Source organism: Aythya marila, assembly GCF_965140915.1.
Source record: "Aythya marila genome assembly, chromosome: 1".
Lineage (NCBI taxonomy): Eukaryota > Metazoa > Chordata > Aves > Anseriformes > Anatidae > Aythya > Aythya marila.
In genome coordinates, this window is record NC_139042.1 from 133,788,843 (window position 1) to 133,808,655 (window position 19,813).

Sequence of the window (19,813 nt, forward strand, 5' to 3'; positions counted from 1 at the left end):
GAGGACACAGGGATATATAAAAGTTTTAAAATCACTGCTAATCCCAAATACTATACTGCCTGCTCTAGTGATTTGCAACCCTTTCCAGAGCAGGGGAGTTGAAACTAGATGATCTTTAAGGGTTTTTTTCAACCCAGGCCATTCTATGATTCTATGAAAAATTCATAGAAAAATAGCTTTTCATAAAAGTGTGCTCTAATTAAGAGACATAACGAACATTTCCATGTACCAGTGTGCTACTTTGTGAGCCTGCAAGTACTGAACAAGGTGAGGCTGAGGTGAACTCAAGATCGTTAGCTGTATATGGGATCTGGTGGTGGTTTCACCAGCCAGTGCATGTAAGGAGAAGCATGGTGCTAGGGCTGACACTGGGACAACAGGCTTTGCAGTCAAGCAATTCCTCAGTCCTGCAATGCATCTCTTACACACATTTTAAAGGCAGCAAATATAGCCCTACCTTAGAAGTTAATATTGAAGTGAAGATACGTAAAGTACAGACACACAGATGTGAAGGAATGGGTAGAGGAGTTTGAGGCCAGAGAGATCCAAGTTAAGCATATTTTCACACACAGGAAAAACTCTGGCTTCACCTTATGTCTGCTTCCCACTCTGTGCCTGTATGAAACGGTTTAAATTTTTAGAAATCCAGGTTATTGAATATTTTCTGCTTCTGTCTTTGCATGAAGGAGCAATTGTAAAGAGCTGGAGCATTGACTCTCCATGAAAAAAGAGTCATAATGCATTTCTGTGTGTTAGTCATTTCAATAAGCAAAATGGTGCTTTACATCCCTTGCAAAAATTAAAAGTTAAAAATAAAAATCGGTGCAGAAAGATTTTCCAGGCTCCTGATTAAGACACACGCAAGAAATTAAGAATTACAGCAGGAAAACCGGGGGTGTGTGGAGTTTGTTTGTTTTAAGTTGCAACATTTGTCACTCTTCAAGGACGGTATAAAAACTTTTTTTTTTTTGTTTAAATATAAATTACAAATTTGTTTTCCCACCAGAGCTGGAGTTGTAGTCTGAATACTAAAGTTAGAACAGTCTTTAGGGTATTTTTCTTTCATTCAGGTGCTACTCTATTAAAAAAAATAATTATGGCTAGACCTCGTATCGTTTGTATCCTTTTATGTACTTTTTTCCCAAAATTTTTTCAGTACTAGATTTCTCTGAAACATTTAAGTACTACATAGTGTAAGTATTTCCCTTTTTAAACAATCTATACCCATATGAGAATATTTCCAAAGCTGCTTCATAATTCTTCTGTACCTAAACTTTTGGAAATAAGATGTTGGCTCCTATATTAGAAGATACTTCTAGACTTTTGTTTTTAATTCCTTGGCATTTTGTGGATTTTGACTTCAATACTATTCAGCACAGGAGAAAATAACATGTTAAGTACAGGTTTCAAATAGTTTAGCATCCTAAGTCATATTTAACAATGCTTTTGAGGGCTTAGGGAAATGAAGCATCTTCATATTAGGGGATTTGATTGTCATATGATAGTTTCAGCTTAATTTCAGGTGATTTTTTTAAATCACAGAATCACAGAATTTCTAGGTTGGAAGAGACCTCAAGATCATCGAGTCCAACCTCTGACCTAACGCTAGCAGTCCCCACTAAACCATATCCCTAAGCTCTACATCTAAACGTCTCTTAAAGACTTCCAGGGATGGTGACTCCACCACTTCCCTGGGCAGCCTGTTCCAATGCCTCACAACCCTTTCGGTAAAGAAGTTCTTCCTAACATCTAACCTAAAACTCCCCTGGCTCAACTTAAGCCCATTCCCCCTCGTCCTGTCACCAGGCACGTGGGAGAACAGACCAACCCCCACCTCACTACAGCCTCCTTTAAGGTATCTGTAAAGAGCAATAAGGTCACCCCTGAGCCTCCTTTTCTCCAGGCTGAACAAGCCCAGCTCCCTCAGCCGCTCCTCGTAGGACTTGTTCTCCAGACCCCTCATCAGCTTTGTTGCCCTTCTCTGCACCCACTCAAGCACCTCGATGTCCTTCTTGTAGCGAGGGGCCCAAAACTGAACACAGTACTCGAGGTGCGGCCTCACCAGAGCCGAGTACGAGTACAGGGGGACGATCACCTCCCTAGCCCTGCTGGTCACACTGTTTCTGATACAAGCCAGGATGCTGTTGGCCTTCTTGGCCACCTGAGCACACTGCTGGCTCATATTCAGCCGACTATCCACCATCACTCCCAGGTCCTTCTCTGCCTGGCAGCTCTCCAACCATTCCTCTCCTAGCCTGTAGCTCTGCTTGGGGTTATTGCGCCCCAGGTGCAGGACCCGGCACTTGGCCTTGTTGAACTTCATGCAGTTGACCTCAGCCCATCGGTGCAGCCTATCCAGATCCTCCTGCAGAGCTTTCCTACCCTCAAGCAGATCGACACACGCACCTAACTTGGTGTCATCTGCAAACTTACTGAGGGTGCACTCTATGCCCTCGTCCAGATCATCGATGAAGATATTAAAGAGAACTGGCCCCAGCACCGAGCCCTGGGGGACGCCACTAGTGACTGGCCTCCAACTGGACTTGACTCCATTTACCACGACTCTTTGGGCCTGGCTATCCAGCCAGTTTCTAACCCAACGAAGCGTGCGCCAGTCCAAGCCAAGAGCAGCCAGTTTCTTGAGGAGAATGCTGTGGGAGACGGTGTCAAAAGCCTTGCTTTTGGAATTTTGGAATTGGGTGGTCACTTTATTGAAAGACTTCAAAAATCTCTTCTGAGATGATCTACGACAAGAAAATACCTCATTACTTAGGAGTTGCTTTTCTGTATCACTGGTGAATAGTTTTCAAGGCCAACAATAGCATTCCTCTTCTCATTGTTTTTCAGATAAGGCAGTCCTTTACTAATTTGTCTCATGTCTCTCTCCAACCATTTACCATAAATGTCCGTCTTCTGAAAAAGATTGAAAGAGACAAAAATAGCTAATTGGAGTTTTCTCTTCAAATGTGGTTGTGTTTTCCCACCTGCAGAGCAGAACTCTGCTGCTTTATTTAGACTGCATCTTCTTGCATTTAACTTTTGCTGGCTATAATCTCCAGTGAACTAGTTTTCAGGCTAATGAACTAATTTGGGCTACCCAGAGAAGTGGTTGAGTCACCATCCCTGGAGGTCTTTAAAAGAGGTTTAGATGTAGTGCTTAGTCATATGGTTTAGTGGAGGACTTGTTAGTGTTAGGTTAGAGGTTGGACTAGGTGATCTTGGAGGTCTCTTCCAGCCTAGATGATTCTGTGATTCTGTATAAATTGGATGATACCCCTGCCCAACAAATGGCATTAGGTGGGTGTGGGAGCATGGGTCTTGGATGCACATGTCGAAACAACAGTGGTAACTATAACCACACAGAGGAGACCGTCTGATGGAGGGAATGACCCAAGTAATAGATAAGGCTCCTGCAACATTACAGGGCAGCAGTAGAGCAACTAAACTGGTGTGGAGCTTATCCTTTTATATCCACATCTATTTTTTGATGTCACTTTATCTTTCCTTTACCTGCAGTAGAGAGGACCACTTTTGATACTTAGAGTTATTTTTATTATTGAGAGTTTTCCTCCTTCTGTGCACTGTAGGGGGCAAAAAGGATTTGAGTTACCTCTATATGCATTGATGATGGTCCTTGCTTTCTGTGATGGACTGGTTGCCATATGACCCAGCTAAAATTTGCTGCTTATGCTGTTTAGAGCTGAGTTTCAACCCTGCACTTTTCAGCATGCTTTGTAAGTGCTGAAGATACAGGTTAGAGATGAAGCATAAGAATTTCATATTTGGATTGTGAACTTACTTTTGAACATTAAGCCTAACAAAGCTTCCTTGAAGTTGGTAGACTCAGTGAACCTCAGTAAGTAGGCTGAATTACTTAAATATCCATGTTACCAATATACTCAAATATTCGTGTTTGTAGGATTGCCAACGCATGTGTGTTTCAATGCAATCCTATCTGTGTTTTATTTACCTTTTTTTCATAATGTCTTGAATATTAAACAAAACAAAACAAAAAGTTCTTAGCTATCCTGACTGCAAAAAAGATGCAGAATTATGGGGCCTAGTCAGAAAGTGAATTTAAAGCATCCACAAGTTGTATGTGAAGCAAATTAAAAACTGTAGACTTTTTAGTTGATGCTCATTTTTTTTAACGTAGCTCCCCTTAATGTATTTTGAACATTTGTGGTTGGCAATACTCTTCTCCCCTTATGAATCAAGGATTTAGCAGCAACTTTACATCTCTTCCCACAGAACTATATTATTTTGCAAGTAATTTGATTTTCCAAATAATTGATCGGAGGAAAACATTCCTGCCAACTTAAAACAGTCAATGCGTTTTTTCCTGTAACTGTTTGGAAAATATTATCTTTGGCACCTGGAAAACTTAACTCAGTTCCTTTTCTTTTTAAAAGTTCTTTACATTCATTCCTGTTTTGCAGGTGACAATGATTTTTATAGTTATGGTGGTCAGCATAAGAGGACTATTACATACATACATTTTTGAATGGTTATCAGACCCAGTTAACCAAAGTTTTAATTACAGTCTTCTGTAATAGCTGAAGATAAAATGCGTAGTCCTTTTGCTTAATGGCAAGGATCTATCTAGTGGGTCTGTTTAGCTCCTATTAGTGGGAGCATTCACTGTTTCCTCTCCGAAGCTCTTCTTCCTGGTCTACTACTCATGTCTGTTCAGGATAGGGATGACAGTGGGAGTGCTGGGAGCCTTTGTGTTTGTGGGACTCTTGTTCTCTACTGGCAGGTCTGCTGATTGTGTAAAACAGATGACAGGATTTTTTGGACTTGGAGAGCAGGTTTGTTAGATACTAGCAAAGATGATTGCTGTAGAGCTGCTAGTTGCTATTTGCTTTAGCATTGGTGGAATGAGGAGACATTTTAAAGAGGAAAAACAGAGGGCACTACGATTGCCATGTTGCCAGACCTGAATTAAAAACAGAAAAAGCAAAAATATCTCTGTTTTTTCTCTGTAACTTGGAAATACATAAATACGGTTACTCCTCCTGTTTACTATTCCTGGTTATTTCATGGAATATATTTCTGTTCCTGATTACTGCTCAAAGGAACATATTTCAGTATTTTTTTTTTACACATTTGTCTCCTCTTTCTGTACTTGCAGGTTCTAATTGACTGGATTAATGATGTGCTGGTGGAGGAGAGAATCATTGTCAAACATCTTGAAGAGGACCTTTATGATGGGCAGGTGCTGCAGAAGTTGCTAGGTGAGTTTACACAAGAGAAGGTGGCCCCAAAGACTGGAAGGAGTCCAAAATTGATCCCTTCCAAAGCTGCAGACAGTAGGGAGTCTGTGCAGTAACTTGGCATCTCACCAGGGATACCGTTTGTTTCAGTGATAGCTACACTGTCAGGTTTTCCATCTGTTCTTCTCAGGCAGACTGCTAAAAGGGGTGGAAATTGGGATGAGTCTCAGGTAGCTGATTTGTGGACTAAGAATAATCCAGAGATCTGAAATGTGGCAGAAGAAAGGTGAAGAAATTTGTGTTTACAGCGGGAGACCAAGCAGGAGACATGTGGCCCAAAATTTTTTCTGCAGTTTGATCCTGAAAGCTTTTTGGACCGAAAGCTATTCTTGAGGCCATAACTGAATTACTTTTAAGGGAGAAACAAAACAAAACAAAACAAAACAAAACAAACAAACAAACAAACAAACAAAAACAACAACAAAAAAACAAGGAAAAAAGAGAATGCATGACACCAGGCACATATTTACAATGTGCTCTTCTATGCAAATAATACATGAGGGGATATACTCAGTTAAGCAACTGTGATTTTGCAACCCCCTTACATCTCTGCAGTTGGTATGTGTGCTTATGCAAGAAGCACAATGGAGAAGAACTTTAATGAAGTTGCATTGATTTATAGGGGTATTTTTAGCAAACAAAGAGACTTGAAGCTTCAAGTGCCAATGTAGATCCACACAGTTTCTTGGAAACAGCTAAGTAAGCTGAAAGCCATCTGCCTATGTTATGTTTTCAAGAGTGGGCTGGGTTATGGATACGTGTGTCAGAGTGGGGCAAGAGGACTTGGTGTTGCTAATTCCTTTGGTGCTAACTGATGCTTCTTACTGAATTTTCTGCATATGCTCCTTAAATAAGATTTGCAGTGTTTTGCTGAACATAAGCTTTTACAATTGGTTAATAACAATTTACGTGCCATTAAAAGTAGCTTGAGGAATGAAATGACAGTACTTCTAATACTTTTTGGTTAGACTGTAACTGGGACCATCCAGCCATAGTGTGGTGAGGTAGAGTATTGTTAGTTTAGCTGAGGAGTATTTGTGTGAATGCAAATTAGTTCCAGGTCTGGGATAGCATCTGGTGGTTTTTGTCTCTCACAGAGAATTTCCAGTTGAACATTGCTCTGGTACTCTTACATAAAGGCATTCAGAAAAAGGAGCTGAAGTCTTACCCTGTTACATAAATCTCTCAGTAAATTACCTTGCCAGTCCTAACATTGAGGTGTTGTGGATTTACATGACAAGGTTTTGGTAGCAGGGGGACTGCAGGGATGGCTTCTGTGAGAAGAATCCAGCAGCTGCCCCATGTTAAATAAGTGCCAGTTTCAGCCAGCTCCAAAAGGACCCACTGCTGCCGAGAGCTGAGCTGATATGTGATGTTCTTTGCACCTCTGTGAGAGAAGATTTAAGAAAAAAGGGGAAAAACAAAACAAAACAAACAAAAAAAACTGCTACACAACAGCAACTGGGAGAGCAAAGAGTGAGAACTAGCCCTGCAGCCACCAAGGTGAGTGCAGGAGGTGCTCCAGGCATGCAGAAGAAGTTCCTCTGCTGCCTGTGGAGAAGCCCCTGATGGAGCAGGCTGTCCCCCTGCAGTCCATGGGTCCCATGGTGGAGCAGATCTCCATGCCTGTGGAGGAGCCCCCAGTGAAGCAGGTAGACCTGCACTGAAGGAGGCTGTGGCCCATGGAGAGCCCCTGCAGGAGCAGGCCCCAGGCCAGAGCTGCAGCCCGTGGAGAGGAACCCGCAAAGGAGCAGGGGGTCTGGGGGTAGCTGCTGCCCGTGGGGGACCCAGATTGGAGCAGTATGGTCACGATGGATAGAGCCTGTGGTACCGACCTATGTGGGAGCAGTTCTTGAAGAGCTGTTGTTTGTGGGCAGCCCACGCAGGACCAGTTCGGGAAGGACGGCATCCTGTGGGAGGGACCCCACATGGAGCAGGGACAGAGACTGACCATGAAGGAATGGTGGAGATGAAGCATCAGGGACTGACCGCAGCCCCCATTTGCCTACTCCACTTTTGGGGGGTGGAGGTAGAAGAGGGTGAATGGAGGGGAAGGTGTTCTAGTTTGTTTTCTTTGTTTCTCACTTCTCTAGCTTGTTAGTAATAGGCAATAAATTTTATTAATCTCCCTATGATGAATCTGTTTTGCCCATGACGATAATTGTTGAGTGATTTCCCTGTCTTTATTTCAACTCTTGAGCCCTTTGCATTGTATTTTCTCCCCCTTTCCCTTTGAGGAGGGGGAGTGAGAGAACAGCTGTGGTGAACCTCGGCTGCCCACCTGAGTAAAATCACCACAGGTGTGTGCCTTCTTACTGTTGCTTCTCTGGAAGCTCTTTGAAATAAGAGGTGAGCTGGCATTGCTCTGAGTCCTTTCTGGGATGCAGGGTGAAGTATTGCAAATGGATTTGCAAATTGGTCTCAGTGCTGAAGATAGACACTGGTGTGTGACATCAGTCTGACATTAGAGGATAAGAAGAGGGCAAAACTGTACTTCCTGTGCTTACATGCCGGTGTTTGGGCAGGTGGTAATTTATTTCATAAAAGCCATTTGCTGTTGGGAACGTGTCTGTGGAGGCCTTGATTTCCACCCTCTGGCTTGCATATGTGTAGAAAGAGCTTAGTTGTCTGTACATACATGGCCATACAGTTGGACTTAGCTTATCCTACAGGAGGAGAGGTGATCATATACATCTTGCAGGCCTGAGACTTTTGACTGGACTGACTTTTCTTTATTTTCTTACTGTTGGGCATCTGACAGGAGACCAAATACTTTTCCCCTAGCCTGAATCCATCACAACTCAGCCCCAGTCTCTCAACATGATTTTTTCAGTGGTGCCTTGATTTCTTCAGCAAAACGTATATTCCTGAATTTATCTAACTTCATACTTTCTCAGTGATGCAATAGGCAGCAAAGCATGTCATGCTAGTGGTGCTTCTGGTGCTTAAGGCCTCACAATTAAGTCACCCCACTGTTTTGTAACAAGTCCTTTATACCTACAGGAAGGGCTGACAAACCAAGATCATTAAACCTCAAGTAATAGTTACTACTTCTTGTATGTGAGAGATGTTTCCAAGAAGATCTGTCTTGATGGGCAGATGAAAGACAACAGTTTGTTAGTGGGTTTACTCTGAAGCTATTTGGAGTATGAGATTTGCAAGTGACTGTTAGATTGATTCAGGTGGGGCTCCTTTCTTAGTTAATTTTATCAAGGTACTGTGGTGCAATTGCCTAAAGTAACTACAAAAATAAAACTAACATTCACATTTTAAAGAAAATGTACAGCACTGAAGAGGCTTTCAGGGTAGGTCATAGCTGCATTACCTGAGCGTTCCCTAGGCTTCCAACCTTAGATGCTATTGCACTGGGGGAACCTGGTGGAACTCTAAGGAACAGTACGGAGCATAGAGTGGAGTGGAGACACCACAGCTAGGCTCTGTGACCAGGTGGAGCCTTGATTGTTCTTGTGCACACCAAGACCAATAAGCTGCACTTTTTGCTACCCTAAACCAATGACCTGTCGTGTTTTGACAAACGCTGTATCCTAGTTTCCTTTTGCTCATTATAATATCATTATAATACCAAAACACACCTCCATCTCAAAAGCTACCTGCCTCCACAGTGCGACCACCCCTCACAGAGCACGCACTCTGAATTTCTTGGAGCCTATACCTTTAAACAGAGACGGGAAAAATTTTTACCAATCGTAAGTAAGATATGCTTGACTAGAGTCACTCAGGCTCCACCTAAAAGATAGAGAATAGTATAAATTGGCCTAAGAGAGAGGGGATGTTAGGGAATACACCATTCTGAGGAAATACACCATCCTGAGGACCTCCCGACTCCTGGGATCAGTCAATGGGCTGAGCCTCTGTTCTGCCCCCCCCCCCCCCCCCCCCCCCATTGGGACACCTTTGGACCTTTGGGTGAGATTGTGAGATTTGAACACTTGGTTATACTGTGTGCCTCCGCAGAAACTTAGAAATTTCTATAGAGTCTTTGTGCCTTTTAACATGTTAATTTCCAAGCTGTGCACTTGTATATTTCATGCATGCTAGCTGGCTTTTGCAGACAGTAACTATCAGTAGCAATACAAAGAACCCGTGTACCTGTTGCTGTAATAATTTGTGCATTGTTCCTAGCTGTGGTAGTTCTCATTGAATGCAACTAGAGTAAGGGCGGTTATATGTTATTGGTGAATCTGTGACTCTGGTAGTTCAGTGCTCTGAATCTGACCAGACCCATGACAGTTAATGCGTTATTGGTGAATCTGTGATTGTGATAGTTCAGTACCCTGAATCCTACCAGACCCAAAACGGTTAATTGGCTACACCCCTTAACACAACAGGTACAAGTTGTGCTACTGAGAGTGGCTAGAGTGGCTTGGTGCACATGGTGTCAGGGTAAAGAGAAATAAATTTCTTCCTGCTGACTGGAAGTTCACCTGGGCTGAGAGTAGATAGGAACAATAACATAACAAATGAATCTTCTAGGACAGATTATTAAAAAAAAAAATAAAATCCAAGATTGTTTAAAATAATACTTAAGTGTTTTGGCAGTCAGCTTAAGAAAGGCTCAGAGATGCCTTGGCTAAAGAACTTTTTTCCTATTAAGAGTATTTTGATAATGATAAAAATTTCTTAATATAGATTGATAGAAACATTCAAAATGTTAAAAGTACTCATGAATTGATAAATTACAAATCTCTTCTGTTTGGGTTATTAAAATGCTTCTGTTTTTCTGTTGTTTTAAAATATACACAGCTATGAAAAATGTTTAGAGGACACACTCTTGAACTTGAGACCAGAAGTATTTTCATTATTGGAATAATATGTCTTGACAACTTAGGAATGTTTCTGAAGCCCATCCCATTTTGTGAAAACTACTTTGATTAAGTATGTTATTTTCTTTTTTTGTTTTAAATACTTGAATATATAGTTGGAATATATTGATCCAGTCCTGATTTCCTAGTCCCAGGAGCATAGTGAGTGTGACTCTCTAGAGTGGAAGGAGAAAACAGATGAGTGGTCTACATCACTCTGGCAGCTGGAGAACTCTCTGCACCTTCCACAGCTTTCTTTTTTTGTGAGAGGGACATTCAGCTCCTATGTCTTTGGCAGGAGGGCCACAGTGGAGAGGAAGAGAAGAACTGGCTTGTCTATGAATTTGGCAACTAATAATTATATTACAGAAACAAAGTTCAAATCTTAGTAATGGCCTTTTACAAAATTTGCTTCTTTAGTTCATTTGTGGAATTAATCAACTATGATGTGACAATGTCATGACAACATGACCATATTGTACCAACGTATTTCTCTAAATGGGTTCCAGTAAGTCACTATAAATCTGTGACTCTTCATGAGTTGAGAAGGCATGCTTTCCTTTAGATTCCTTTAGACCTTCAGCTAACCTGAAATAGATCTCACTAAGCTGAAGTAAATGTCCACCCAAGCACTTTTTTTTTTATTTTTTCCTAAATTAACTTCGCTTATTAGAAAAGTCCATTGAACTAGTGGAAGTCCCTTGTGTAGAGAAGGCTACCTTGTGCCACATGTTTTTCAGCAGGGAAAGAAAAGAGGAGGCACAGTAAGTATTACTACGAACTTGTTGCCTGTCTGAAAGTTTTTATATTTTTTTTTATATATTTTGACACCTGATTGGCGAGCATGTTCTGCCAGACCTTACCAGTTTTCTATCACAGGGTTTATTGGAACTGACACACTTTGATGAAAGGTTTGCTTTCAGTGGAAAATTACTCTGCTGAAAATATTCTATCAGAGCGCAGCTTTGATCCCCACCATTCTGTGGTTGTTATTCCCACGCAGCTCCTTGTTTAATCTGATATTGCCTGTTTCTTTTTTTGTTGCTTTCCTCAAATACAGAAAAATTGGCTGACCGTAAACTGAATGTAGCAGAAGTGACGCAATCTGAAATTGGTCAGAAACAAAAGTTGCAGACTGTTCTGGAAGCTGTCCATGATTTACTTCGACCCCATGGCTGGACAATCAAGTGGAACGTTGACTGTAAGGACATAGCTATGCTTTCTGTCTCAGCTTCACAGGCAGAGGAGGGCGTGATAATCAATAGCTTGATCATACTCTTTACGATTTACCATGTTTTTTTATTTATTTGCATGTATTACCAAATCCATGTATGGATTGTAACTGGTACCTTCTTCTGTGATCTTTGTTTAAGGACAGACAAACATGGCTGTGGGATAATTGAAGTGCTGTTTCTTTAGGCATATGCTTTCGTTAGGCATTTTTTTGTTTGCTTCCTGAATTTGAATCCTACAGACATGAGAATTTTTTTAGTCATTCAATTACAAGAGGATGATTTAAGCCTTCAGGCCACCACAGTGAGAGTCAAAAAGATGCTTCATCCTGTGTAAGGATATTGTTTCTGACAGGCTAAGCAGAAAGTGCCCTGTGTTCCAGCTTGGCCTGTTACGATCCAAAAGTGAGAATGAAGTTTGGGAAGTTGGTTCACGTAGGTTGTGGGTGCTTTTTGTCTCTTACAGCCAGGTAATCTTTTGTTAACACCTTGAACATTTTCTAAAAGCAGAATTATCTAGTATTCTCCAGTACAATGGAAGGAAAGTGATTGAGTCCATTTGTTTTTATTTCACTGACTAGGGAGGGAGCTGAAGTGTCTGGAATCCTAAATTTGTTATGTAGCTTGAAGGGAATTAAATCTAGGCTCTGCTACCTGTAAAATTATTTCCTAAACTTCGTTAATTTAGGAAAAGGAAGAAGGAAACAAGAAGACTGTCTTCACGAAAAACATATTTTTAGTTCTTCTACCTTTTTCCCAGGGGTATTAGTTTAAAATAAGGCATCAGTATTCTTTTATTTGCTTCCTTTTCATTGTTCCCCGCAGCAATCCATGGCAAGAATCTGATTTCCATTCTTCACCTTCTGGTAGCTTTGGCAATGCATTTCCAGGCTCCCACTCGACTGCCTGAACATGTGTCTGTACAAGTGGTGGTGGTACGGGTGAGTATAAAGTCATATGAAAATTTGATCAAAATAATCACTCTAATTTTACACTACCAGGCTGCTCCTATCTGCTCCTGGCTTATTTAGAAAATTATTGTCCTAGTTGTTACAGAATCACAGAATTTCTGGGTTGGAAGAGACCTCAAGATCATCGAGTCCAACCTCTGACCTAACGCTAGCAGTCCCCACTAAACCATATCCCTAAGCTCTACATCTAAACGTCTCTTAAAGACTTCCAGGGATGGTGACTCCACCACTTCCCTGGGCAGCCTGTTCCAATGCCTAACAACCCTTTCGGTAAAGAAGTTCTTCCTAACATCCAACCTAAAATTGCCCTGGCGCAACTTAAGCCCATTCCCCCTTGTCCTGTCACCAGGCACATGGGAGAACAGACCAACCCCCACCTCGCTACAGCCTCCTTTAAGGTACCTGTAGAGAGCGATAAGGTCGCCCCTGAGCCTCCTTTTCTCCAGGCTGAACAAGCCCAGCTCCCTCAGCCGCTCCTCGTAGGACTTGTTCTCCAGACCCCTCATCAGCTTTGTTGCCCTTCTCTGGACCCGCTCAAGCACCTCGATGTCCTTCTTGTAGCAAGGGGTCCAAAACTGAACACAGTACTCGAGGTGCAGCCTCACCAGAGCCAAGTACAGGGGGACGATCACCTCCCTAGCCCTTTTGGCCACACTGTTTCCTATGCAAGCCAGGATGCTGTTGGCCTTCTTGGCCACCTGAGCACACTGCTGGCTCATATTCAGCCGACTAACTGTTCAGTGAGTCCCAGTCCTGGGATGCATTTTGTGTACTTAAATGTGATTCCAAGAACATATCTCTCATATGCTTAGGACCGCCTTTTTAGGATGTGAGGAAATGGCCTCAGGTTGTGCCAGGGCAGGTTTAGACTGGATATCAGGAAGGATTTCTTCATAGAAGGAGCATTGGAACAGGCTGCCCAGGGAAGTGGTGGAGTCCTCATCGCTGGAGGTATTTGAAAGATGTGATTGTGGTGCTTAGCAAAATGGTTTAGAGATGGACTTGGTAGTGTTAGGTGATGGTTGGACTTGATTTTGGAGGTCTTTCCTGACCTAAATGCTTATGTGATTTTCTAATGCAATATGAAGCCAAAATCATGTGGTGGGATTTTGTGTAAAATAGTTGCGTCTCTAACTTTTGGCACTTCAGAATTTTTTTTTTTTTTTTTTTTTGTTTGTTTAGAGAAACCATTGACACAGATAGCACAGAAAGGATTTTCAGCACATAGAATCTCCTCATTCTGGGAAGCCTGTTACTGGTGTTGTTTTTCCCAAGTGGCTTATTATTCAGACATGTTGTTTTCCTTGGTTTACTAATGGAGTTTCATAATTTTTTGCACAGCCTTGCGTTTTTGTTAGCTTTCCTTAAATATGGAGAATAGATCTGACCTTAGGAACCTTGACTTCTTCCCTCCTGCCTTAGATATTGCTATAGTTCTTCCTTTCCCTGCGTGGTGTTGACCATTTCCTTTCATTGTACTCTGCTTTCGGAGTATACTTACTATTGCTTTTTATTTTGCCTTCTATCCCAGATGAAGCTGGGTGGTACCATCTGCAGCATGTGAACCCAGCTTTTCTGAACAGCTGTTGGAACTCTAGACAGATCTGTTGCAGCTGGCTACTCTTTCTGATCATGCCATGACTGTTTGCTGTGGTGCTCAGCACTGTTGTCGCGAGGCAGGCTCAGCTTCTGGCAAAAGGCTGAGGAAATGCTCCTGTACGTGCCAGTTGCTGTTAGAGCTGTCAAGCTGTAGTAGGATTCCTTTAAAAAATCAAGAAGATAAAGTGATATTGGTCTCTATTTTGCAAATGTAGATCCCCTTACAAGATGCAATTGCATTGTGGTTGGTTAGGCAAGCCCCATTTTGCTTTAAGTTTAAATAATGGCATTTTCTAGGCTGCATGCCTGAATGCTCTAGAGGTACAGGGTATGATGTAAGTGGGTAATTGACAGATATTCCCTAGCTCACAGTAAATATTATGCATTCTCTTTAAGAGAGGATTTTGAGCTGCTTTCAAGCTCCTATAGTTCTCTCCATTTTAAGAAAGGTGAATTAGGTATAAAGTAACATGAATGTAAATAGAAGACTAGTTTGTTTTTTTTCTTGACTACCTTAGAAAGGTAAGGAGGAAATACAAATATAAAGTGGTCTACAGTCTTCTGTCACCCTAATGCCTGAAATTTCCTTCTGCCCAGTACAGTAAAGTGTCTTCTGTAGCGGCGATTTGTGAGGGAAAAAAACAAACAAATAAAAAAAAACACTTAGGTAAAGAGGGAAAGCTGCTCTTTCCTCATCCTTATTTCACAGCTTCAGGACTCTCCATCTCTGTAGTGTTGGCAAGTCTGTGGAGAACATATTTTCACATCCTTTCCTGTTATATATAATGTTATGTGTGTATATGTTATGAAGGAGAAAGGGAGAGTGATCAAGTAAGAAAAATTATCTTCCCCTTTCCCCTCCACAGATTGACTCCCTAATGAAAAAAGGCAACAGATACAATTGCTAATAGTTTCCAAAATACAGTTTCCAAAGTATAGAATCGAAGATGTTACTGAGTACAAATACCAGGTTAGAGTCATGGCCAGATATTTCATCATCTCATAAGCCACTGATACAACACACAGTACTATAATGGTCTGAAACCAGGGCCCGGAGAGGATAAACAACATGACAGAGAGCACATACGGAAAATAACGTGCTATAATACTCAATTTGGAAAACAGGCGCAGCACAGTTGAGATTAAAGCAATCAGCATTATGACAAGTGACTATTAAGCAGGTCTAATACTTATACCAATTTTAGTTTAACACACTCTGGTCAGATCTGCCGTTATCTCAACCTTTCGAGCCCCACGTTGGGCGCCAAAAAGACTGTCGTGGTTTAACCCGGCTGGCAGCCAAACACCACGCAGCCGTTCGCTCACCCTCCCCCCTCCCTCCCTGGGACGGGGGAGAGAAACGGAAAGTGAAGCCCGTGAGTTGAGATAAAGACAGTTTAATAAGACAGGAAAATAATAATAATAATAATAATAATAATGATGATACAATGGTGATAACACGAAAGCAATAATAGTATGTACAAACAAGTGATGCACAATGCAATTGCTCACCACCCGCTGACCGATGCCCAGCCTAACCCCGAGCAGTCCGGCCCCCTCCCCCCGGCTAGCCACCCCTATATATTGTTTAGCATGACGTCAGATGGTATGGAATACCCCTTTGGCTAGTTTGGGTCACCTGTCCTGGGTCTGTCCCCTCCCAGCTCTTACTGCACCCCCCAGCCTGCCCGTTGGCAGGACAGAGCAAAGGCTGGGATGTCCTTGGCTTAGTATAAGCACTGCTCTGCAACAATTAAAGCATCGGGGTGTTATCAGCACTCTTCTCATTCTAAGCCAAAACACAGCATTCCACCAGCTACTAGGAAGAAAATTAATTCTGTGCTAACTGAAACCAGGACATCTATCCACCCCTTATTCCATACCATTTATGTCATGCTCAGGTTACACTCTTTTCCATACATTCTAATTAGTCACCTATAGTAATCATGGTAGTGATAATATACAGTATAATATACTATTTAACATGGTGCAATTCAGTTCATGGGCTATTCTCACCCAGTATTAAATCTCCTTGAGGTACACACCGGACCTCTCCGTTCTTTTGCATTACCCACCAAGTATATCCAGGTCCCTGAGCGAAAACAATTCCACGAATAGGTTTGCCTTTTCCTGAGGCAGGAGTAGCCCAGACTGTTTTACCCAGCATATTTTTTACATGCACTACAGGAACTTTATCCCCATCTACAGTACGTAACAGGTTTGATTGGGCAGGTCCAGCTCGGTTGGTAGATCCCCTAGTATTGACTAACCAGGTGGCCTTTGCCAAATGCGTATCCCAGTTTTTGAACGTTCCAGCGCCCATTGCTTTCAAGGTAGTCTTTAACAGGCCATTGTATCGTTCAACTTTCCCGGAGGCTGGTGCATGATAGGGAATGTGATACACCCATTCAATACCATGTTCTTTGGCCCAAGTGTCTATAAGGTTGTTTCGGAAGTGAGTCCCATTGTCTGATTCTATTCTTTCTGGGGTGCCATGTCGCCATAGGACTTGCTTTTCAAGGCCCAGGATGGTGTTCCGGGCGGTAGCATGAGGCACAGGATATGTTTCCAGCCATCCGGTGGTTGCTTCCACCATTGTAAGTACGTGGCGCTTGCCATTGCGAGTTTGAGGGAGTGTGATGTAATCAATCTGCCAGGCCTCTCCATATTTATATTTCAGCCATCGTCCTCCGTACCAAAGAGGCTTTGACCGTTTGGCTTGCTTGATTGCAGCACATGTTTCACAGTCATGAATAACCTGTGCTATAGCGTCCATGGTCAAGTCCACCCCTCGATCACGAGCCCATCTGTATGTTGCATCTCTACCTTGATGGCCTGAGGTGTCATGGGCCCATCGGGCTATAAATAATTCACCTTTATGCTGCCAATCCAGGTCCACCTGAGCTACTTCAATCTTAGCAGCCTGATCCACCTGCTGGTTGTTTTGATGTTCTTCAGTAGCCCGATTCTTGGGCACATGAGCATCTACGTGGCGTACTTTCACAGCCAGGTTCTCTACCCGAGCAGCAATATCTTGCCACAATGCAGCAGCCCAGATAGGTTTGCCCCTACGCTGCCAGTTGTTTTGCTTCCATTGCTGTAACCATCCCCACAGGGCATTTGCTACCATCCATGAATCGGTGTAGAGATAGAGAACTGGCCATTTTTCTCGTTCAGCAATGTCTAAAGCCAGCTGAATGGCTTTCACTTCTGCAAACTGACTCGATTCACCTTCTCCCTCAGCAGCTTCTGCAACTCGTCGCGTAGGACTCCATACAGCAGCCTTCCATCTCCGATGCTTCCCCACAATACGACAGGACCCATCAGTGAACAGGGCATATTTCTTTTCATTCTCTGGCAACTGGTTGTACAGTGGGGCTTCTTCAGCACGACCCACCTCCTCCTCTGATGATATCCCAAAGTATTTGCCTTCTGGCCAGTCCATAATCACTTCCAATATTCCTGGGCGACTGGGGTTTCCTATTCGAGCCCGCTGAGTGATCAGTGCAACCCACTTGCTCCACGTAGCATCAGTTGCATGATGCGTAGAAGAGACCCTTCCCTTGAACATCCAGCCTAGTACCGGCAATCGGGGTGCTAGGAGGAGCTGCGCTTCAGTACCGACCACCTCCGAAGCAGATCGAACTCCTTCATATGCTGCCAATATCTCCTTTTCAGTTGGAGTATAGCGGGCCTCAGATCCTCATAAATCACTTCCCGTACGGCTAATTCCCTCAGGTACTGGATTCCCTTCTCCATAGTGGTCCACTTGCCTGGTAGACATAAAATATCTTCCTTGAAGGGATACCTTTCCCTCACAGCTGAGAGGAGACGCCTCCAGAGGCTGGTGGGTCGTGCTCCATCTGCAATTGCTTTGTCAATGCCGGCGTCTCGAGCAAGGGATCCCAGCCGCTTGGCTTCCCTGCCGTCTAATTCCACACAATTGGCTCCAGAGTCCCAGCACCGGAGCAGCCAGGTGACAAGCTGCTCACCTATACAGCGACCAAAATCTTTTCGCACATCTCGTAGCTCGCGCTCGTTTAGGCTTCGGGTAGTTACTGTTGCTCTTTCGGCATCCTCATCTTCCTCCTCCTGAATCCTTGACGGCCCAGCGTCGTCATCATCTTCGTCATCTCTATACTTAGTTTTGGCAGAAGCCTTACCTGGATTGGCAGAAGACTCTCTGCGTTCTAAACGACTTGAATTTCTATACCATATTTTCACCTTCTCTACAGGGGCAGCTTGCACTGCTACTGCTCGTTTCTCTGACTTTGTTACAGGGTCTGCCACAGGGGTTGGAATGCCCTCTGCAGGGTCAACTTGCACTGCTACAGCTCGTTTCTCTGACACGGCCACAGGAGCTGGAGCGGCTACAGGAGCTGGAGCAGTTGCAGGAACCGGAGCTGTAGCGGCTACAGGAGCTGGAGTTGGAGCTGGAGCAGTTGCAGGAGCTGGGACTGGAGCAGCAGTAGGAGCTGGAGCTGGAGCGGCTTCAGGAGCTGGAGCTGGAGCGACTTCAGGAGCTGGGACTGGAGCAGTTGCAGGAACTGGGACTGGAGTAGCGGCCGGAGCTGGAACTGGAGCGACTGCAGGAACTGGGACTGGAGCAGCTGCAGGAGCTGGAGCTGGAGCGGCTTCAGGAGCTGGAGCTGGAGCAGCTTCAGGAGCTGGGACTGGAGCAGTTGCAGGAACTGGGACTGGAGTAGCGGCCGGAGCTGGAACTGGAGCGACTGCAGGAACTGGGACTGGGGCGGCTTCAGGAGCTGGGACTGGAGCGGCTGCAGGAGCTGGGACTGGAGCGGCTGCAGGAGCTGGGACTGGAGTGGCTGCAGGAGCTGGGACTGGAGCATCTGCAGAAGCTGGGACTGGAGCATCTGCAGAAGCTGGGACTGGAGCGGCTGCAGAGTCCACCGTAGGGGTCACAGTGGCCGTTGGATCTGTCACGGGACTTGGAGTGGCCGCAGGGTCTGTCACTAAGTTGATAGCAGTATCCATGGCAGCTCGATAGGCGTAAGCCAGGCCCCAGCATGTTACAATGATTTGTGTTACTTTGGAACTTCCCGAATCGCGACACCTTTTATTCAAGCATTCTGCCAGTTTTTGAGGATTTTGCACTTGTTCAGGGGTGAATTTCCAAAACACTGGGGGTGCCAACTGGTCTAGATGCCTGCCCATATCCTCCCATACTCCCTGCCACCCACAACTATACTGCCTCCGGGCAGATCTCCGGATGAGCTTCCTAAGTAGTTGTTTAACTTTAAGCAGAACCTGAAGTGCATTCAGGAGGCAGAACAACAGGACTATGCTGGTCTGAGTATCCCAAGGATATTCAATATCTTGGAGAGCTATTGTAATAAACTCGGAGGATAAGAGGGTGGTGAAGGAGGAAGGGAGAGTGATCAAGGAGGGTACAGGGGTGGTGAAGGAGAAAGGGAGAGTGATCAAGTAAGAAAAATTATCTTCCCCTTTCCCCTCCACAGATTGACTCCCTAATGAAAAAAGGCAACAGATACAATTGCTAATAGTTTCCAAAATACAGTTTCCAAAGTATAGAATCGAAGATGTTACTGAGTACAAATACCAGGTTAGAGTCATGGCCAGATATTTCATCATCTCATAAGCCACTGATACAACACACAGTACTATAATGGTCTGAAACCAGGGCCCGGAGAGGATAAACAACATGACAGAGAGCACATACGGAAAATAACGTGCTATAATACTCAATTTGGAAAACAGGCGCAGCACAGTTGAGATTAAAGCAATCAGCATTATGACAAGTGACTATTAAGCAGGTCTAATACTTATACCAATTTTAGTTTAACACACTCTGGTCAGATCTGCCGTTATCTCAACCTTTCGAGCCCCACGTTGGGCGCCAAAAAGACTGTCGTGGTTTAACCCGGCTGGCA

The 19,813-nt window shown here is 43.7% G+C and overlaps 1 protein-coding gene across 4 annotated transcripts in view; it reads left to right on the top strand.

Annotated features, from left to right (window-relative positions):
• Nucleotides 1-19,813, top strand: part of PARVB (parvin beta) — an 85,216-nt gene that overhangs the window by 36,710 nt on the left and 28,693 nt on the right. For all 4 annotated transcript variants that reach the window (XM_082770410.1, XM_082770409.1, XM_082770411.1 and 1 more), the window contains 3 exons: nucleotides 5,135-5,237; nucleotides 11,160-11,300; nucleotides 12,157-12,272. In XM_082770410.1, coding sequence (XP_082626536.1) covers nucleotides 5,135-5,237; nucleotides 11,160-11,300; nucleotides 12,157-12,272 — 360 coding nt within the window. The remainder of the gene's footprint in view (nucleotides 1-5,134; nucleotides 5,238-11,159; nucleotides 11,301-12,156; nucleotides 12,273-19,813) is intronic.